Consider the following 23,048-nt stretch of genomic DNA (forward strand, 5'->3'; position numbering starts at 1 on the left):
AATTCTGCAATACATTACATTTTAATACTCCATAAATGCAGACAGACAAGGCATTTTTAAAGAGAGCTCATTAGAATTTATTAAAATTCTACCAGCTTACCCAAAAAGGCAAATAACACAAATATTTAGTTCCATCTTTTCCTTTTAAAACTCTACAATGTTTCCGAGGCCATTGTCCTGCCGCCCTTCCAGCTGTACCTAAAAGATCTCAGTCAGTGCATGTAAAACTTCTGATGGAGCAGCAGCTACAAGCCCTTCATAATCCTACAGGAGTAAGTCAAGCGCCTACTAGTGGTCTGGATGAACCATTAAAGTCTTTCTGCGCAATCACAGAAGTGTTTCAGTGCGTTCCAGTTTCTCGTTTCACCAGCTCCCTTCATTCAGTTCTGAAATACTGTCATCACGGATACTGATGGTGAGTTCTGGAAATCCTGAGGTTCAAATGTAGTCATCTGTGCAACACTCAACTTTGTAAGATTAGCTTTAAGACTTCCTCCAGTGACACATTAATAACATACAGTTTTAGACCTCAAATCTCGAGCGAATTGTAAGAACCTAAAGGAAGAGGAAGAGCTGTAAGACTGTGAAGATCATTAGACTGGAGTGTTTAAGGATTAAGTGCTTCCTCACAACACTCCGTTGTCCAATCAGAGGGCTTCAAGTCATTTCTGGTTTTGTTGTGCATTTTGAACTGGGCTCATTTAAGTGAGTGCATGAAGCTGTCCAGGTCGTATTCGTTCTCGTACTGCTGCTGGTCCCACAGGTCGCCCAGCCCATCCAGAACAGATTTCATACCGGTCTTACCAGAGGACGACGCTGCCGCTTCACTCTTCTCTGCTTTATTATCCTAAACATCAACACAAGGCATCAGTATGAATGTGCAGTTCTGTTAATCCCTGGTATTAAACTAATGCATGTGCAGATATTTGTGTGGAAAACTAGTGTTTAGGGCAGCGCTGCCTCATTGGATGGTGTTTTGCATGTATGGCCTGACCTTGTCCAGTGTGAATAGGTTGAGCAGCTGTTCGGTGCCCATGCTCTGCAGGCTGGTGTTCTCTTGGCTGATGACTGTATTTGCAATGGTCATCTTAAATTTCTGCAGACCCATAATCTTCTCCTCCAGCGTGCCCCGTGTGATGAGACGATACACATTCACCACACGTTTCTGAAATGCATAGACATGCATGCATTACACAGTGGCCCAAAAATCAGATTTTTTCCCCCCTATTTTTGCAACATAAATTTAACAAATAGACACGTCAGAATGTGATTTTTGTGCAAACGTCACAAAGTTGAATTTATTGAATATTGAAGTGGGTAAAAAAAAAAAATAATAATTATATATATATATATATATATATATATATATATATATATATATATATATATATATATATATATATATATATATATATATATATATATATATATATATATATATATATTAAACACACCTTTAAAACGGCCAAAAAGCTAAAATATAATAAAAAAATTTAACTATAAAATAGCAACCAAAAAAAAAAAATGCATTGGAAAAAAATTATAATAATAATAATAATATTAAAAATAAATAAATAAAATAAAACGCACAAAACATGATTCTTCTGTACCTGTCCTATTCTGTGAGCTCGATCCATGGCCTGCAAGTCTTTCATAGGGTTCCAGTCATGCTCCACAAACACCACGGTATCTGCTCCAGTCAGATTCAAACCCAGCCCACCCACATGGGTAGTGAGCAGCAGAACATCTATGGACGGATCATTATTGAACCTGTAGGAATAAAAAGAAAAAGAAATAGAAATACAAATTTCCATATAGAGACCCAAATCGATCTGCCCATGAGATGAAATCTTTCCAGTGTAGTTTGCGTGGCTGTTTCACCTAGAGACTATGGAGTGTCTGAGGCCAGCCTGAACGCTTCCATCCAGCCTGAGGTAGGTGACTGTGGGCAGCTGTGTTTTGAGCAGATCCTGCTCCACGATGTCCAGCATGCTCTTCAGCTGGCAGAAGATCAGAACACGGTGCTGGGCCACAACAGCTTCTGTGCCCCCATCAGCTGCTCCAGCAGAACCCAGTCCACAGTCCAACAGCAGCTACAGAGCAAAAATACATACATGCTTCTGTTGTTACGGTGTTGTTTGCATTTTATTCTAGATGGCATTTGATGATGATTTGATGGAGAAAAAAAAAAAAAAAAAAAGGTTGATATTAATGAATTGGCTTAAAAATAAAAATTTAAGAAAAAAAAACAAAAAACAAACCTTGGCTGATATCAATGATTGAGATATAACTTGAATAATAGCTGATATTGCTAACTATATATAAATATAACAAGGGCAAATTTGGGTAGTACAGATAAGTGGCCGCACCTGTTTGAGGGCTGAGAGTTTTGGGGCGTGCTGAATGTCTCTGAGGCTGGTGTGCTGTCTGCTCAGCTGTTCTGTGATGTGTTTGTACTCTGGGTGTTGAGGGGTCAGCACCAGCGCTGGGTGATTACACAGCTTCCTCAGATACTGCAGAGCCTGAAACATCCACCACGAACATTACAGACTATTCAACTGAGAGGAGGATAATCTTGTGCTTTTATAAGACTTCCTGAGATCAACCTGGAAGACGTGTCCGGTGGCCTTTAATTTGGGTTTCTCTTCCTCCTCTTGCACAGACGCAGTGGAAATAACGTCCTCCACGTTCACCTTTGCACGAGACTTTGCAAAGTCCTCATATAGTTGAATCTGATCAGGCACAGGTGAAAGAACAAAGGTTATGTAACTAATAATATTAAATTTATATTTTTTAACAATGAGTAAGACATTTAAATTCATATTAACTGAAGGGGTTTAATGTTTTATGATTGCTACTAAGAAAGCTGAACTATGCACTATGTTTGTAGTGGCACTGTACAGATCCCTTCTGACACACAATGAAATCATAGAATCTTGCTGTAATCAGCGGCCACATCCTTGATAAACATCCTGTGTTTGTGTTTTGTACCTGTAGAGGACTGAGGTTGCAGTAGTAATCTTGTATGATCTTGGGTGGCAGATCTTGAAGCACATCATCCTTCATTCTCCTCAGTAAGAAGGGCAGAACCTGTCTATGCAAAGCTTCCATTGCCAACACACCTGAAAAACACATCAAAACATTATTTTAGACCAAAGATGGCAACATTGCTAAAATGACTTCAAGAGCTGCTTCATAGATCAAACATCTAAAACTGTCACAACGTAAAGAATCCATAGTCTTAAGTGATTCCCATGGTCCAAAACATCAAAAAGTTGAGGAAAAGCTTCAAACTGAGAAGTCTGTGCTCCAACAATGAGGACACCAAGAGACGTAAAAAAAATAAAAATAAAAATATCACACCCGCTTCCTGTTCGCGTGAGGAACTTTTTGCATCTCGACTGGCGAGGATGGGCTTCCCGTAGCGGGCAGCAAACTGACGCTCAGTGCCAAGAAACCCTGGCATCAGGAAGTCAAAGAGAGACCATAACTCAAGAACATTGTTCTGCAGAGACAAGTGAAAAACAAGCACAGGCATTAGTTTGGCAAATTAAATCATGATCGTGTGCCTTTTGCCAAAAACAGTCAAGAAGTCGGTAAGATTTTAATTTTTAAATAACTGAATACTTTATTCAGCAAAGACATTAAATTCACCAAAAGTGACAAAAGGCATTTATAATTTGATTTCAAATGAATGCTGTTCTTATGAACTTTCGATTCATTAATAAAAATGCATTGTTTCAATCACTGATAAGAATAAATATTCCTTGAGCATCAAAAGAACAACTTCTGAAGGATCATGTGACACTGAAGACTGGAGTATTGTCTTCTGAACATACTCCTTTGCCAACAGCAGTTGTTTTTCCTGACCCCAAGCTTTTTAATAGTGGCGTATACAAGCCATCCAAGAGTATAATTCTCACCTGGATGGGGGTTCCTGAGAGGATTATTCTGTAGTTGGCAGTTAACTGCTTGATCGCTTTAGAAAGTTTGGTCTTTCCATTCTTTATGACGTGACCCTCATCAAGGATACAGTAATTAAATTTAATATCCCTGTATGAGAAAATGACATTGAAATAATGATGCTTTCTTTCATCCCACTGTATATGAAGAATAATAAACATGTAACAAACAAGTTGTTACCTGAAAAAGTCAATGTCATTTCTAACGACGTCATACGAGGCAACAACGAGATTGTGTTTCTTCACCTGGTGCTGCAACCTGCATAGAACGAAAACTGAACTTGCATTTCCTATTAATTTTTTAAAAACTGGGCAACAAGTCAATAAGCAATTTCTTATGATGGTACCATGCTCTTTCCGTAGGGGGGCCAGTATAGTGCAGAGGATTGAGATACTCTTTAGAGCAGAACTTCCCAAGCTCATCCACCCAGTGTCCCGTCAGGGTGGGCGGACACACAACTATGGAAGGCAAAGGGCAACAGTCGGGAGCCTTTGACCTGGCATACTCCTGAGCCCTGCACACATGCAGCAACACAGTTTAGCGGGTCAAATAAAGTCTTGCATTTTAACTATACACTAGAAATCTGCAAAGCCCCGGAAGAATGAAGTTGGTTTGGGGTGTACCTGAGGAAATGATCGCCTGCCAGAATACAGATGGACTGTAGGGTCTTACCCAGACCCATGTCATCACACAAGATCCCATGAAGCTTGTACTTGTTCAAAAATGCCAGCCAATTCACTCCATCCTACAAAAGAGAGCAGGACGAAGTTCAGAAATAAACTCTGAATCAAAATCACCAGCAATTTATGCAGTCAGATGTATTTGTTAATTAGTTACTAGCCTCGTTTCAATCTCTAGATTTGCAAAAAAATAAAAGACTTTCATTGACAGAAGCGTGAAAAGCAAAGACACCTGTTGGTATTTCCTGAGGTCTGCTTTGATGGGCACAGGAATCTTATAATTTTCCAGTTTCGTTCCATCAAGCAGCTGCTCGAGGAAGTGTCGTTCTCTGGCCTTCTGTTGAATTAAATCTTCAGACATAGACGGTGGGTCTGGGATTCCAGCCTGAAAGAAAAAAAAGAACCAAGATGAAAAAGGAAAATAGCAGCAAAGAAGTTATGCAACAAAGTGATGAGTTCCACTGTACTGAGAACAGACATGACTCAACACCCCTCACTTCAAACTCTTAGCTGAAAGTCTTGCATTATTAGACACTATGAGATGCATGAATGCTTGACTATGCTCATTCCTGATCACTCACCTCAAGAGGAAGCAGTCGGATCAGGGTTGCAAAGCACTGCGTGGCCATGAATCGCACGCTGTCACAGTGGTCACTCATACGGCCCAACACAGGGACCACCAACAACACAATGTAGGGCACAATATCCACATCCAACTGCTCCATCACACCTGGACACTGTGCTCAGGATAATATGTGTTCTGAACACCACTGTACACACTTTAAATGTTTGTAAACTAGTGTCTGAAAGTTTGAGGTCAGTGAGATTGAATGTTTTTGAAGTCTCTTAAGATCATCAAGGCTGCATTTATTTGATCAAAAATGCTGATTAATTGTATGAAATGTTGCAATTTAACGGTTCCCTATTTTAATAAATTTTCAAGTTAAATTCTTCCTTTGCTGCAAAGCTGGATTATTAGCAGCTTTACTCCAGTCTTCAGTCATGTCACATGATCCTTCAGAAATCATTCTAATAGGATGATTTGCACCTCAAGAAACATCTGAAAATTTATTTTAAATAGTAAATACTTTTGAGATGTTATAAAAGGCTTCGGTCACTTTTAATCCATTTCATGTATCCTTACTTAATTTCTTACCACTACTACTAATAATCATCATCTTACTGACTCCAAACTGTTTAGTACACCTTCCTCTATTTGTAAAAATTTAAGCAGCATTATAATTTTACACCTACGTGAAATACAAAGACACTTTTAATACAACAAAAGAGCTTGATTTTTATTTGTGACATGCAGAGGATACAGGCCAGGGCTTCGATGGCCCCCTCCTGCTTGGTGTTGTCATCAATAGCACCCAACCAGGGAAGCACATGTTCCAGGAACACATTCATGGTCTCCATAGTAGCGATCTTGCTGAGCACGCCCACACAGCGCGCGGCCATGTGACGTACGGCTGTGTATGGATGTTGCAGACAGGTGCACAGGAGAGGCAACTGCTCCATCAACTGCAGATAGAGAGGCAACAGGAGACCGGTTAAAACTGCCACTGTTCATGTAGTGATACTGAATGTTCATGAATGTATGTGTGTGTGTCCATACTAAAGGGATGAGCTCTTGGGACATGGCTCCTGCTGTGACCTCCAGCACCTGCAGAGAGTTCACAAGCTCCTGAGCAACCGGGTCTCCCTGCTTCAGCAGCTGACTGGAATCTGCAACAAACACCAAATGAGGAGCAGGAAGAGCATTTACTAAAGGAATAGTTCACTCATCTACATCTTGGATGCCTTGAAGGTGATCACATTTTTTTAATTTTTTTGGTGAACTGCTATTTTAAGAAACATTAATCTGAACTTATAAAGAGCTTTTCACAAATCTCAATTCATTTCAATTAAAAACTTCACTAGGGAAACAATGGTTACGAACAAAGTAAAGGCAGACATACCAAATCCCTGAGCATCCAGCGCATTCCTCAGCGGACCAGTCATGGACTCCCACAGATATGGCAAAGTTTTGGTCAACTCCTTACCGAAATGCCTGGCAACTGTCATCAAGCAGAACTCTGCTCCTCTCCTCTGGATAAGACATGGCTTCTTACCCTAGGTTAGGATTACACAGAGAATCATATGAGATCACTGAAGAGAACACAGTAAAGCTGCTAATTATAATGCTGTAAATACCTCATCTGTTTCTGTGGTAATGCTGCCTCCGAGGGGCAGGTCATTGTTGGTAGTTTTGGGGGCTTTTGGTGTGGGACCTCTTTTGCTGGTGATGGCAAAAGCTGCTTTCTGATGCCGGTAAAGGGTGATGATGCCCTTTGACTTGTTCACCATGTGATGCATCGCATCCCTCTCTGCCACAGATGCTGCAGGATAGATTAAATACAACACCTCTAAAACCCCTAAAACAACAGGACTCATTTTATACAATTAAACCGCAACATTCAAATTAAGTAGAAATATTTTGGTGCATCCTTTCTGGACATTATCAATAGGATTTTTTTTATTTATTATAAATTATATACATTTCATTTTAAAAGGGCCTGAATGGACCTTAATATGATACAATTAATTTCTAGAACTCATTTATAAATAAATATTTCACTTAAATGTTGAATTGAGACTTTACAAACAATTTACACACAAATTTGTGCTGATCATGTTTCATAAATATAGCTAATGAAAATATGGGATATGGGAATTGAAGATAAGGTCTTCCTCTCACCTTTACTGCTCTCTTGTATTGCTGGAGTGTTGGCTGGTGGGACAGGACATGCAGCACTAGGGGTGAGCATTGGATCTACACAAACCGAGCTGCAGAGATTCTTCAAGATCTTGGCATTCGGGCAGGGAGATCTGGCAGCGCACAGCTGCAGCAGGCGAGCAATGTTGGAGGCTGCATAACCCTGGACGAGCGTGTTCTCTTCGCGGCGGGCCGCCTCCATCAGGGGCCTGACAACAGGATTGAGTTTATCCGGCAGCATGGCAAGTCCAACCACAGCGCAGGCAGCGAAGGTATGAACTCTCAGCTGCAGCTGCTGCCAGTCGGCGCTGGTCTCGCACACAGTGGAACGAGCCTGCAACCTCTTGCTGTCCAGCAGCTGGAACTGATGTGATTGGAGGTTCAGAGAGGAGGTGCATTCTGAGAAGATGGTGGTCACCTGGAGAGAATGAAAACTAGTCATTTTGGAGAGATTAATTCAGTGTGGCAAATAGGTACTTAGGTGCCTTGTTGTCTGTCCCTGTCCATACTGAAATGTATGGATTGTTTTTTCTGCTGAGACTATCACAAAGCATTATGTAATTGATTACCTCTTTCCCCGCCATTGAGTTATCTCGTCATTTAGAAGACAATGTTTCTTCACCATTTTCTCAGCTTTATGCTCAAAATTATGCATTTTTATGAAACCTACTAGGCTTGCTGCGATAGACTGTGTTGGTAATGATACCGGTGTTAAGACGCACCACCGGTGACGATGCAGCACACAAACGACAGTTGCGCATCACAGATCAGATTTCATTAATCATGAGGAGAGTGAGTCGAGTGGACCGACAGAAGTGTGAGGTTTAAAAACAAAAAACAAAAAACAACAACCGATGACCCCATTAGAGTTTCAAAACGAAATTGTAAAAGTGCCTGTTTTAAAAATACTTTGGATTTTTTACTTCTGCCATTAATCCAAGTGATATTTATAGTTTAAAAAAAAAAATTGTTTATTTATTTGGTTCCACAGTTATTTGATTTTATTTTATTTAACTTTTTTTTTCTTTATTAATTTACATGATTGTTTATGCCATCTATGAAACATTCTTATTTATTTTGATAATAAACGTTCTTCATTTCATAATTATTTGTTCTTTCTTTGTTGATTTTGTTTTGTACCTATACCCATTTAAACTTTGTGTAAGTTATTTGTTCTTTTATATTAGGCATATAGCATGGTGTATTTTTATCCGTTTTGTTAATAAAAGTTCTATGTTCTAAGTTTTATTGTGTTGTTGCTTTAATTAAAGCAGTTGATGACGAATAGCCGCTAAAAGTGAACGTAAAACATGCACAGTGCTTTTATAAGCTATTTAAGCAAAGGAAAGTGAGGGAAAGAGGAAACACTCAAACGAAGATTCATACAACCCCCACCGTATTACCAGTGTTGCCACATGTCGAATGACTGGTGGAAAAATGTCCTCACCGTCACAACCCTAAAACCTACCTATATTCAAGAGTTGATTAAAAAAAAAAAGATTGCTTTAAGCTAGAATTAAACTGATTATTTTGTTTAAAAGTAGAGGCTCTAATCTTTATTTCGGTATCTTGTATATTCATACAACAAAATATACTAGAGTCCATCAAATTTGAGTGAAAAATCATCAAAATCACTGGCGGTGGCTGACAACTTTTTGCAAAAATGCTGGCGGGAAAAGAGTTAACTGATGAGAATAGACCTTATTCTTGTAATTTAAAAAAAGTATGCTTTAGAACTGTAGTTTTTGTATCTCAGTGTCTTTTACTAACCAGCTCATTAGCCTGATCGATGGTGAATACAGTGGAGTTGATTCGTTCGCCCACATCAATGTTGGCATCAGCCAGCAGTGCTATGAGCTGTTTACATTCGTTCTGCATGCGAGTAAAAGGTATGGCGATCTCATCATAGTAGAGTTGCTCTGAGAGAATGACCAGTAATCTGGGCTGGACCACACTGGACAGCAGCTCGCACTCCTGTACGGTAGGACAGCACTAACAGTCATTAACATGTTTCAAAATAAACTTGAAATTGACCCTCTCCCGTTCTCACCTTCTGAAGGCCTGCCCACTCACAGATCACCATGGAAACCGCAATCCGCTGAAGGGCTGATTTGGAATTGAGATGGAAGAGTAAAAGCTGTGCTAGAGATTCGGCAGGCCGGAGTTCCTGAGAAGAGCTATTTAACTGTGGGTCACAAATACAACTGCACAGCGCCCCCAACAGCCTAGGAGGAAACAAAAGTAGTCAGTCACACATTTGGCACAAATAAATTATTATTTTTTTTTTTTAAAGAATCCCCCCCACACACTTTGCAGCCATTAGACGTGCACGTGTCACCACATAGTCTCGCGTGGCAGGGTCTTCGCCAATCGTCTCCGCTCCACCGATGTACTCCTGGACCGTTTCCTTGACTGGAACAGATCCTTGTCTGGTCTTTCCAGAAGCCTTCTCCTGCGGAATAACAAAATGAAGCTCAGAGCAGATCTACTTTTGGATGAGTGGGAAGTGTGAAGATTGTAGGATGGATTAGTCTCAGGCAGCCTCAAACAGCATGCCCACAGACCTCCCACAGTCCATTCACTGAATGTCTGCTGCATACTGTACAGAAAAAAAACCTGGAAAGCACTTTCTCAATCTGGTGAGCACTAATCTAGAGTGAAAAATCTGCTATCTTTGAGCTATATCTGTACTTATTACTTTTGGACAGGCAAAAAGTTTGTACCACATGTACAAACTTGGGCTTGGTAAGTTTTTTTTTTTATGTTTTTGAAAAGCTGAATTTTATATAATCATTCTAAATGTGCTGCTCAAAACACATTGCTTATGATAAGGTGTTTTATATTCTTGTAAGAATTCTTCAATGAAAAGTAACTTCAAAAGAACAGTATTTATTTGAAAATTAACAAAAAAAAAAAAAAGGCCTTCACTGCTTTCACGGATCAATTGAATGCATTACTGCTAAATAAAAGTATTATCTTCTTTAAACACACTATATGGTCATTCATGTATGTAAAACCAACAGATGCAGCACGTATGATGCTGTATAAGGTCAAACTGATTCTTAATTACAGCAAAGTACAGGTAAAGGTGCTGACCTCCACCCTTACCTTTAAGCGTGCTTTAACTTCCAGCAGCATATTGGGGTCAATTGGGATGTGTGAAGCTTGCATCATCAAACAGAGCCATGCACCCATCCAAGGACAGCTGGCTGCCACCACATACTGGTGCGGGGCCTGTCGCAATAACTCCCCCCACACCTAGAAAACCATCCAAATATGAATAAACTAAATAACATATCAATTATACAAAACATTCTAAGGATGGAACAGAGTAAGAAATACCTTTTGTATCAACTCTAGGATCTCCTGGTTGCTCTCCAGCATGCAGGACTGAAAGATGTGTCTTAACATGTCCTGCATGATGGGATTCAGCCACAGTGCACAACTCTGGAGGGAAAAACCATAAATCAGAGCAGGAAACGAGAAAAATAACTGAAACTGAAAATGTAAAAGACTGCATATTTTAATTTTGCTAATCCTTCACAAAGATTATCCAACCTGGTCTGCTTTGGAAAGCAATGTGAAGAGGGTCTCTAGGGCAGCCCGACGAACAGAAGCGATTGTGTGTCTCAGGAATGGCCATACTCGAGGAACCAACACCGTGAGAGACTGGTGCGTGCTGGAAATGGAAAAACAGGGTTTTAGCTTCCCTTTTATCATAGTAAAGAAATGTGGCATTAATAGCGATGAACACGAGAGCGCTTTTCATATTTCAATAGAGAAATCTCACCTGCACTGGCGGACCTGTGGGTATATGAGCAAGGAGGACAGGAGGGTCATGATGCTGTTAGTCGAAGCTGTGAGATCATCCAGCTCCAGCAGGGCATTCCACAGTGTGTCCACAATGAAGGGAACCTATAAAGCATTTTTTATTTGCTTATGTCTGAAACAGCGAATCTCTGTGTTGAATGGCTGTTGTTTTACTTCATTGCATTATTATTTGTAGAAGTTGTACCCAGCAACTGCCAACTGACACTATTACATATAATCGTCAACACTGACTCATACCTGCCAACCTTGAAGAAATTTTATGAGTACTAAAACTTCTAGATTTCAAGCCGTTCCACCACTTTTCTAACTGCCAATGCCAACTAAGCTTGTGGATAGGAGGGGCAGGTGGGCGGTGGGTTAACATGCAGCGCTCTGATTGGCCGAAAGCTTTTCACTCCACTTACACGCTGTGGATCAGCGGCAGAATCAGCGTCATAGATTGCATAGAATCTGAAATCGGCGAAATGCGAGACACAACAAAATGCGTACCTAGAGAGCAGCGAATCGTACAAGCGTACTTATGGGTCAAAATGCATGCAGAGTACGAAAAATGCGTACATGTTGGCAGGTCTGCTGACTTTTTACTCGATTTAGGCGAGTGTTAATTTTAGGCCCTCTGCCTACTCTGACATTTAAATCTTCTCTGATTTAATTCTTTTGTTCAGCCCATCAACAACATTCTGGAGAGCTGTTTTCAAGTTGAAATTGAATTTGGTATTTTTAATTTATTTTAACCACTAAATGAAAAAAACGTGTGTGTGTGTATATCAGGGCCTTTAGACAAATTTTTTTATTATGTTGGAACATTAGGATTTATCACATGCAGAGTGCTTTAAGCACAAACACTGGCAGCGACAAAACAACTGTCCAATATTAGACTATTTTAAGATTTTCAGCATCTGTTGATAAGGCATGCTCTTGATATATCCGCATTGGCTATTATATCTGAACCAGCTGTCAAATGCGAATTAAACTAGAATCAGCTCAGACCTTAGCAGGCAGCAACTGAACCAATCCATCCACCACTGGGATCAAAGCTGCTGCTGCCACTGCACGAACATCATCATCCAGGTCCCGCAGGCCTTCTGTAATGGCAGGAAGAACCCGGGGCAGCAGCTCAGCGATCAAATCCTGAGGGTCAGCAATATGTGAAAGTCAACCACAACTTAAACACACTGCAGCATCTAGAATATAATTTTCAATCTCGGCCAATAAGAATCTGAGTCTTTTCCACCTGTCTGACAGCAAGAGCGTATTTGATGCCGAGCAGGCCTCCGTGACGAACCTCCCACTGGTCTTCAGTTAGCAGCTTGAGCAGAATGTCCACAGTCATTGCAAAGCCACTGTTTGCCATGTGCCTCAAGGCCACACCCAGAGTCTGGGCACACGTCTCTCTGACAGGTGCTACCACCTGGAAAGATAAGAAAAAAAGAAATGCTTTAAGATGAAACCAAGAAAATTAAAGCCATGCCATAAATAAGACTTGAAATATTTTTTCCATTTTATTTAAAAAAGAAACAGGCTTACAGCAATTAAAAAAAATAATAGGGCCAATTTTTACATAACAAAAAAAAGAAAGAAAAAAAGATCAGTCTTATCAAACCACTAGGGGGCAACAGATGTTAACCCCTTACTAGTAACCCCCCTTTTTTGGCATGGAGACCGAAATTACATACCCAAAATAAAAAGGTTTCTGCTCATGATTCTTTCTCACTAGATACATAACCAACCTTTGTTCACAAAGCTGACACTTTAAAGTTTACTGTTCAGGAATCAGAATCACTCAGACTGTTATGATAATAGAGATATATAAGCTCAAACATAAAAACAAAAATAAAAATATTAAAAACATATGTTTTAAATGTATTTAAAAAAATGTTGATGTAGGAAATGAGTTTGAAAACACAGTGTAGCTAAGGCCACAAGTCTTCCAAGACTTCATAAAAAATTTCATAATCGAATCTGTAAAACTGTGAATTTTATGAAATATTTTCTAAGGCCATGTCATGTGTGTTTTTAGAGAAGGCTCATCAGATTGATTTATGGCCCTTGTCATCTCTGTAAGATCTCACATGTAAACTTTCCTGTTCTCTTTGTGTATGTTTCACTGTTGAAAACTGCCCGAATCATGATTGTATTGTTCTCACCAAACGGTTCTTTCACACCTCCGCCAAGTATGACACATTATCCGCATTATTCTTTTATCATTATTCTTTTGTTTTTATTCCACCTTTATTAGCCTTGATTGTGGTTTTTCAGGCTTTACAAAGCAACAAAGCAGCGATCTCACTTCAGTCTCTCTTTGCATTTAGCCCTTATTTATCAAAAGTCTTACTATAAAAATACAACAAAACATTTTCTTACGACCTTACGTGAATTATTGAGACAAAAATGCATTATGAAGAAGAAAAGCACCTGCTATTAGAAGCATTGGTGCTAACGTTAGCATCAAGCTACATCTGACAATTTATGAAATTATTAATACACTTTTACTCAAAACTCACTTTAAACCCCGATCGAGTGTTTATAATAACTTCCTTTAGCGATCAGGGGTGGAATTTGGTCGTTTACTGTTGTAAAAATATGTTATTTGTAGCCTTTTTCATCGCTGCACAAGTTAGCATTTCCGATGTACATTTTCGATTTTTTTTTATAAAAACGCCCCAGATCTCAAGAAATTCTCATACCAAGCTTTACTATCGTAATCGCGGGTTTATTATTCGGATATTTTGTGTGTACAGAGGTGTTTCAGTGTTGTTTTGGCCAGATAACTACCAGGAAGTGTGCAGGAAGCATGTGACACGATGGGGCGGTGTCCAGATATGAAACTCTTAAGATTGACGTTTGAAAGACCCAATCAGAGTCTGAGTCACACACCGCACGAGCTGTGACTACTGCACGCACACAGAGATCGCTGGGAGAGGCTGTTTATCATCTGATCGCGTAAATCCGTGGAAAATGAATAGAAATGACGATTCTGTCTGAAGAAATATGAAGTAAACATCAGTAAATATATCCATATATCTCCGCAGATATGCATCTTTGGTCTGTAAATCCTTTTTGACGCTGTTCAGTGAGTCTATGTGAACACAAATAAACCGCTCTTGACGTGACTGAATATGAGTGAGTTATGAATTTCTATTCAAAATGTGGCATAATACGGATTTATTATTTTGCACTCCTGACATAAATCACTAAATATCTGTCACTGCAACAATGTTTTATCAAAATATTGGTCAAATATCGAAGCTTGAGTCTTTAAACTTTCCATTGATGCACAGTTTGTCCAGATGAAGTAAGACAGTGATGTTTAATGTGCTGTGAAAGTGAAACAATAATAAACTGGGGCCGTCAGCGATGTTTGCACGCAAAGGGGTTAATATAAAATACTTCAGAAATTGGGGGAAGATGACAAACCTCATCTGACACAAAGTCTCCAAATCTGTCAAGAGCAAAGACGCACAAAAGCCGGATGACCAAATCCTCCAACCACTCCTGGTGCTGTCGCTCCATCTGAGAAAGTAGAGGGAATCAAAAAAAAATTTAAAATTCACACACTGAACAAACTCTGACAGGGATGATGTCCAATGAACTGGTGAACACCTGTTCTGCTGTACTGCCAACAGTCTTTCCTCCACCAGTACCATGACACTTCAGCACTTCCCTCAGTCCCGTGCCGGCACCGTGACGAATCTAAAAATACCAAACAAAAGTTCACTGACCAACCAGTACCCCTTTCACAGTAAACATACATACAAGTAATATTTTTCATTGCTCCACTTCACATGTAAATGCAAACTGGTTTGTCTCAAAAAGCACACAATTGGCAGGCATTAGTCTTGTTTTTGAGTAGAATTTAAACCATTATAAATAATTTTCTAATGGCCTTGTGGTTAGTGCGCCAACATGTAGCGGAACTACACCTCCGGCAACCCGCATTCGGTTCCCAAGTCGAGGTTCTTTGCCGATACCCCCCCCCCACTTTTATCTATTTATAATGTAAAATCAATAGATAAAAGCACAAATTTACTAAACCTAAAAATAGACAATACAAAAAAAGCTAAAATGCAAAAAAAAAAGATAGTAATACTTTAATAGTAATAAAAATACTTAAAATAATTCTAAAATACTGTCATGACAGCCAGATAATTTACTGCTCCATTTGTGGTAATGTGCAGTCTCAACCAGGGCTGGGAGAGAACAAATATTTATGATATATTCACAATGATTTAGATGGCAATATAAAAATTATGCAACATTGTGAATTATGGATATATTTGAATGCACTTTTTATTGGGCCATTCATTTTCCTAAGCACTGAATGATTAGATTAGTTGTATGATCCCTCCTGGTCTTGCAGCCATTTTAGAGCAAACACGTTTTGTAAGAATACATTTTTTTTATTCAAAATTTTAGTTATAATTGCTTTGTTCTATTTAATGTGTTTTTCAGTACCTCCCACGAGGGGTTGAAGAGGTCATTGCACAGTTCGTCACAGAAGCTTTCAAGGGGCCATTCCTGAGTCTGTGAAACAAAACAAAAAGAAAAATACATACAGTACACACATAAAAATATAGACAGACACAGCTGACAGTTGAATGTCAACAGCTCAAAGTGTGGAAGAAAAACAAGCATGTGTGCATGTCTCACACCTCCTCAAATAAACTGGAGTTATCAGGAACATTATCAATTAAGACTTTGCTGTCGGTTGCTGGCTGCTCAATGACTACATTTGTGGTTTTCCGGCGCTTCTCCTCTGGCTCTCCCTCAAAACTGTCATTGCTGTGGCAAGGAAACATAAGAGCAGTGGTCAGACTGACCTCCCACTCCCCATTAACAGTCATTATCTTCAATGTGAAATACTGTTCATAGGGCAGGGAGTCTTCAGGCACATCACGATCTGATTCTGAAATTGATTTTCAATGCATCTCTAGGAGTGCAAATCTTTGAAAATTGAAGGTGGCTGTAAAAAGCATTAAAGCCGTTTTAGAACACGTCTACTTTCACCCACTAACAAAACTGTTAAACAAGTCAATATACCCCAAATATCTAATAAGTATAAGATGAATGCCAATTTTGATTTAACATTAACTTAAAAGCAAGCAATAAAATCTCTACCTCTTCTCATTAGGATCCACATCTCTGGATTTCTGCTTTGCCACAAGTTTTGCCATCCTCTTGGCTTTATTCTTCTGTCGATTGCTCATGCCTGGACGAAACTCTGAATCTATGAGCTCTGCAGCCGGCTGAAGAGGAGAGCACAAAACTAAACTTCCAATTGAATATTTTAATACAGTAAAGGCCCTTTTAGTAAAACACCTGGTATTAGTGCTGGGCAATAGTTTCAGTGATTTATGCATGTTCAGCCTTAAAACTGTATGCTTTCTGAAGTGTTTGTCATTTGTAAGAGATTCCAATACCACTCACCAAATGGTTGCGTGAGAAGTGACAGCCCAGGCTTTTCCCAGGCTGTGATCTGTTGGTACTGGAAGCACAGGCATCCTCCAGGTCCTCATCATTAAAAAGCTCCTCTGTGTCCATGCCGATCGCTGCACCCATATCCAATCCCAACTTCTTCTGTAACTGTTTCCTCTGCCGGGCCAAACGCTCTTTGGGATCTGTCTCACCTGAGAACAGAATGCATTTAGGAGTAAGAATTGCAAAACAAAAGTCATCACCGACAAGGGTGTTTTAGGTGTTTGCTTTGCAATCAAAGTCAAAATTATCTATAATATTCTTGTCTCTCAATATCACCCATTTTACTGTCCAATACATAAAAAAATAAACCACTTGCATAGAAAAGTAAAAGCACTACTCAATAAGGTATCATTCACAAGTTAATAACGAACACCACATGTGAAATGGAAAAACCAAGGTGTGCATGGAAAGATGGAGATGAGAAACATACTATTATTCAAATTTCTCCCATACTGACATGCAAATAAAAGGCACACTTATCACCTGCACCTCTTACCCACCTCTATAACAAATAATGTCAAACGTAAAATTGCTAATTTCCTTATTAAAGTCAAATTTAATTGTATCGAACCATACTTATTTTTTTTCATGTAGTAAAAATTTTCTACTCAAAGGTAACACTGAATTAGTCTTGGTTGCATTTTAGATAATGTATGTCTGTGTGAAAAAAAAAGGTGCACGATGAGTTGATGTTGAGAAATTGAACAAACCTTAAACACCAAGCACAAAAAGTGTAATAACAGCATGAACGTTTCAAATCTGCAGTTAACACACATATGAAAGACATAACCCTACCTGACTTGTCATCTTGCAGCTCAAATTCAGCACCTGCAGAGCCGAGCAGCGATGCTCCATGCTTGAGCAGACGGGAGATATCAAACCTGTAGAAACTCAGCCGGTCTGAGGAGATTTCATCTGGAGACATATCTTCAGCACACACCTCTGAGAAAGACAACATGCATTAAAAGCAGTTTCTATGCTCAAGACAATCATTAGACAGAAGCTTAATCCTTGTTATCTTTTAACGTGCCACGTGGCATTACCACTGCAGGATCAAACTGGCATTGATTTGCATTAAACAGCCTTGATAAAATTATATATATATATACTACATAACTAGTTACCAGAACAGCATGCCTTTACATAAAAATATTGGACAGAAAATCCCAAAACATCAAGTTCTGGGATTAATCAAATCAGCTCACCATCTTTTGGCTTTGGAGGTGGGTTCCATTCTGGAATATTCCTCACTATGGCTTCGACAGCTTGTCCCGCTGCGATTCGTGTATCCCAATTTGGACTTCTTAAGTATGTTAAAACCTATTGTGTCCAAAGGAAAGGAAACAGATCAATAATCTAAAGAGTTAAAATTCAGCTATGGGCAGCTTTGTTCAAATGTACAAAACAGTACGCAAAAAAGAAACCATCAAAACTTTTACCTCAAAGCTTATGTTAAACATTTTCAGAATTAAAATCATTAACCCAGCCATAAAAAAAAAAATTAATCAAACAAAAGAGGGTTTGACAGCACCCCTAAAAGGCACACAGGATTGTAAATTCATGATACCCCCACAATATATTTTGTGTAAACATTCTTCCAGATCAGTTTTGCACATCTAAATACTGGTTCAATTCGGATTTCATTTTCAAATCCAATCTTTAGCTCCACACTGGCATTTTGCAAGTAATAAAGTTAACTAGGGGTGTAACGGTAACGGTACGTCTCAAACCAATATCATATAATAAAACATAATGAAAAATATAAATAAATAACTATGATTACAGTGCAGCATTACCAATCCCAGCTTGTAGGCCTGCTCATATTTAAAAAAAATATATATAACTTTTCCAAAGTGTAAAGTGCAGCATCAACAGTTTCAGTTTTTGGACCTGCTCAGATAGCATTATTGCGTTGGACCAAACGGAATTAAGAGCAAAGGTCTGTTAAAATGCCGATGGGAGCTGCGTTTGAATTACAATAGTTTTTTTCCTAGTTGTAGTGATGATCACACTAGGGCGGTCACTTTTGTGAAAAAGCATTTTCGATTTTTAAGACGTAAGTGTTCATTGAATCGATTGAAAAATCGATTTTCCATGTCTAAAAAAAAAAAAAAAAAAGACGTTTCCTTTTTCAACGCCAAATAACAGAGGGACGTAAAGAGACTGCTGGAAATGCACAAGTCAGCAATATTCTTATTTATTGGCATTAGAGCTGTAATCGGCCCGACAGGACCAGAGCGCGACAAGTGCATTTTGATTGACAGCTTTTTAAAAGCCCGAACCCGTTTACAGCCCGACATTATTCAAATGTGCGCACGGTCGCAGCTCTTTTGCCTTATGTCAAGAGTGAGTCATTTATACATGTTTTAACAATTTATTAATAACTAATGAAGACTACACCAATAAAACGAGTCTTTTTTTAAACTAATGAAATTAAGATACATTTTAAATTAAGATTGGTATTTGGCAATAACGAAATTAAGATAAAGGCTCCGTCGGATTTGCTTCGCACTAGCAGCTGACATTTAATAAAAGAATAATGCCAACATTAGCTCATACTCTGTCCACATTATGTCGAAACACATCACATGACCGCTCATTTACCTCGCAAACCGGAGCGCAAGCCTGAGCCCAGCCCGAGCCGGGTGGGAGTATTAGTGCCAATGTTTTACCACAAAAGCCGGTCGCTGTCAGCTGGCAATGGTGGCTCCTTTTCATAACTCAGCCTCTCCTGTAAGAGGTCGCTTTCGACGTCACTGGGTCTTATAGGCGCGCATTTGCTGGTATTTTCTGTCTGGCTTTCCGAAAGCCTACTAAATTTTTTAATTAATAGTGTACCTATTTGGTTAAAATCGATTCCCTATTTTCATTTTCAAAACTTTTTTTGGTTGTTACGATCGATTGTGCAATCGATTTTCAAAAGAGAAGTGACAGTCTTAGTTCACACTCGCATGATGCCTTTTGAATACCTTAGGCCAGTGACACACTGGCATATTTCACCTGTCAAACAGTCTATTGTGCCGTCAATACTGTTGACTACTCCTTTATCAGTAGGCTTTATATTTATGCTCAACATGAAGTATAGATATTGTTGTCGTGAAGACAAGATCCTGGTCTGTCGGCGGTCTCTCTCTATATCACCTACATTAGCAGCAGCGCCAGTGCACAGAAAACGCGAAGCAGCCATCACGTAACTGGCACGCAGCAGAAACGCCACGCTCACGCTACAACAATTGCAATAATAATGGTAAAAGCATGATGCCAAAATACTTCTTTTTTTTTTTTTTTACATTCAAAGTGTCTAAGCAGATCACAAAATGTTTTCACATCACATATGAGAGCTTTGTGAATTAGGGATGCACTATAGTATCGGACCAGTACCGGAATCAGCAAATAATGGCTTTAAATGCAAACATCGGCCAGATGTAAAAAAATTATGCCAATATGTCTTGCAGATAAGAAGAATACATAAACTCACACGTGCTACCGATTCCCTCACGTCAGCAATGTTGCTCATTTTTGAAGCAAAGTTATTCTTAAATGGTGATTAGATTCACTGTTTTGGATAGCTGCATTTCAACTGACAATGCTATTTAAATATAGTTTTTAGGCCTATTTTTAATTTTTAAATCAGAGTACGGTCATTTAAAAAAAAAAAAAAAAAAAAAAAAAAAAAAAATATCTTTAATTCTAACAAATAAGTTCTTGAAAAAAAACACACTTTAAAAAAATTAATACAATTTGTTTATAATTTCCGGACAGGAAAGACTTGGTGCTGCTTCCAAACAAAAAGAAATATCCGCATCGGCCAAAATGAGTTGAAAAATATCTGCAAAAATCCAATATCGTACATCCCTATTGTGAATAACAGATGGCAAGCATGCATTCTGAAATGTTGCATGCTACAAAAGAAAAGACATTCTTCCAATACAAATACAAACAGTTTCTACTAGTACAAAAATGCCTTTTTTGCTGTTCAGACTACAAACGAGTAGATGAGTCTGATGTGTCAAAATGAAAAGAAAAATAAGATATTCTACAACACTCACCTTTGATAGCAAGTTATTAAGCTCGTGTGGATGAAGCTTAACAACATCTCCCAACTGCTGAGCAGCTGCTTTACGGGTAACAGGAGTCGTACCCGTATCCAGCAAAATAAACAGTCGTTCCAACCTGAAGATAGTATGTTATTATTAACACAATGAAGGTCTGACTGGCAACACAATTGTACAATGTTATAAAATCATTAATGAAGCCACAATCCCACCTTACTCTGAGCATGAAAAATTTCTTCACACGCTGCAAGGGTCATGACATGACAGTCTTTTTAAAAACAGATTAATAATTTGACAAATACTTATAAATTAGCAAAGCTGAAGTTTTCCCATGCAGTACAGTCACAAAGCAATGTGCAAATTAGCAAGTAAAACTGCCTATTTGTTTATATAGTCACAAAATGTAAACTACACTAATCACCAAGCCATGTGTATGTAAAGTTGGATATACAGTGTGTGCGCCCATCTTTATCTGTATTCATACAGTATTATGGAATAATTTGCATGAGTACACAAACATATACAAATACAGCTACATCTGGAAGATACACAAACAGAATATATCATTACCTTCATGATTTTCTGTATTGTGGTTTTGAAACTATGTATTGTGAAAAGCAGTATACAAATAAGACTGACTTGAATTTTAACAATTTCATATCAGAGACCAAACTAATTTTGGCGTGCAGTGAAATTCGCTTTCCAAAATCTCATGAAAAAGTACAAAGTTTAGCGATGACAAAGTGTTCTCTATGCAAAATAAAGCTTGCGTTTACATTTAGCCGTTTTTATTTTCTCCTCCTAATAGCACCAGTGGCATTGGACGCATATTTACATAATGGTCTGAATCCATTACATTTATTTACGAACCATTTATTATAACTGATAGCTGGTCACGTAACCAACGTGGCGTCACCCATGAGAGGGCGACCCGACTCATGTAGAACAGATGCTTTCCCTGAGGATCTCACATTCATTTATTTCTTTGCATATATTTTAATTAGTAAAAAATGTTTTTCGTGTAAAAACAGACATCTGCTAGCAGGTTTCCTCATACCATCCTGTCAAATGGTGTTATATAACGCCACATTAATCTACTGTATCAACTGAAGCGATGGATTAGGAGAAACGAGTACTGCCTTCAGTCAGTCTGGATGTTATAACTGTAACGTTATTTACTGACAGGGATGACACTGCGGGGGGTTAACGTTAGTCCACTAATCACCCAGCGGAGATTTCCCAGGATAAAGTAGAATTAATATGGCAGAACACAAATTGTTGGATTCATTACGCATAAGGAACACAAAAAACACGACTTATTTACGATATACTTCATGAGACAGGTCATATTTGTTGGAGGTTAACGTTATACGGCTTCTGCAGTCTTCGGTTGTGAGGAGTAACGTATAACGTGACGTTACTTATCTTAAAACACTGACCGTTAGAAAGAAAGACGTTAACGTTACTTGTTTTTAAAAAAACTGACCGTTAGAAAGAACTCGACTGACATACATTTACCTAACGTTACGTTAATGTATATAACAAAAGTAAGTTATTAAGAGTTAGAAAATTCCACTGTGGAGAACACATTTGCCTTTCGTAAATCAACCTTTAGCCAACAGACTCACCTTGAAACAGCCATATGAGCTGCTTGGGTTTGGATCCAGGCGCGGGGTTCGGTTCAGGTTCGCGTGCGCGGACAGGCCCGATCTCTCGCGCACTGCCTCAAAATCGGTCTGCTCGCGTATTAAATATTTCCCACAGCGCCCGAGGACGCCGAGTAACACCTACGCCAGCGTACAGATTTGTTTATCCCTCAGCACTTCCCCGAAAACGGTATTTTAATCGAATAAACGGGGGAAAGTAATTTTGTTGATCACAAAAGAGAAGCCAGGCAGCTGATTTTATATGAGGAGCCATCTTGCATTTATTCCTTCCTCCATGGTAGGCGCGCTGTGATTGGTTACATGGGCTCCAGCTGACCAATCACAACGCGCTTTTCAAAAGGGAAGCTCACAGGACATGTAAAATATGTTCCGGAAACTAATTTTATCCAATTTTCAGTATAAATATTTTATAATATTGAATGGGAAGCGTTTATTTTGAACCTGTACCTATTTAAAATTCGTATTTGAGATATTTAATGAAATAATTTGAATCGATGACAAGCGGTAACAATGAGTTCCCCATAACTGGTGGCTTTCTGACCACTTCATGGAAATTACACTTGCACAAAGACAAGCATCGACTTGGAATCTGATGAGAAAACTTTTAGAATCACTC

General features: G+C 38.9%; 1 protein-coding gene across 1 annotated transcript; it reads right to left on the reverse strand.

Moving 5' to 3' along the window:
• Window positions 1-53: 53 nt before the first annotated feature.
• LOC113070001 (TATA-binding protein-associated factor 172-like) lies at window positions 54-22,710 on the reverse strand. The gene is made up of 38 exons (XM_026243147.1): window positions 22,394-22,710; window positions 20,760-20,883; window positions 17,916-18,030; window positions 17,506-17,652; window positions 16,660-16,859; window positions 16,351-16,478; window positions 15,885-16,014; window positions 15,688-15,756; window positions 14,836-14,925; window positions 14,650-14,745; window positions 12,467-12,643; window positions 12,223-12,363; window positions 11,192-11,316; window positions 10,960-11,080; window positions 10,744-10,848; window positions 10,510-10,659; window positions 9,711-9,853; window positions 9,452-9,626; window positions 9,172-9,375; window positions 7,384-7,819; window positions 6,840-7,024; window positions 6,605-6,758; window positions 6,262-6,371; window positions 5,966-6,167; window positions 5,225-5,373; window positions 4,876-5,028; window positions 4,587-4,708; window positions 4,310-4,477; window positions 4,144-4,221; window positions 3,924-4,053; window positions 3,364-3,505; window positions 2,992-3,122; window positions 2,607-2,732; window positions 2,370-2,522; window positions 1,882-2,093; window positions 1,611-1,770; window positions 995-1,165; window positions 54-847 (listed from the first exon to the last, which is right to left on the reverse strand). The coding sequence occupies exons 1-38, from the start codon at window positions 22,405-22,407 to the stop codon at window positions 698-700; spliced, it is 5,586 nt and encodes a 1,861-aa protein (XP_026098932.1). The 5' UTR covers window positions 22,408-22,710; the 3' UTR covers window positions 54-697.
• Between the last annotated feature and the right edge of the window lie 338 nt (window positions 22,711-23,048).

Source organism: Carassius auratus, unplaced genomic scaffold (assembly GCF_003368295.1).
Source record: "Carassius auratus strain Wakin unplaced genomic scaffold, ASM336829v1 scaf_tig00002667, whole genome shotgun sequence".
Lineage (NCBI taxonomy): Eukaryota > Metazoa > Chordata > Actinopteri > Cypriniformes > Cyprinidae > Carassius > Carassius auratus.

What these genes read in the sequence shown, in the direction of transcription:
- LOC113070001 (XM_026243147.1), bottom strand. An exon ending in TCTTCAACCCCTCGTGGGAG is followed by an intron (nt 14,926 to 15,687) that starts GTACTGAAAAAC and finishes TGGTATTTTTAG; the next exon opens with ATTCGTCACGGTGCCGGCAC. An exon ending in AGACACTCCATAGTCTCTAG is followed by an intron (nt 1,771 to 1,881) that starts GTGAAACAGCCA and finishes TTATTCCTACAG; the next exon opens with GTTCAATAATGATCCGTCCA.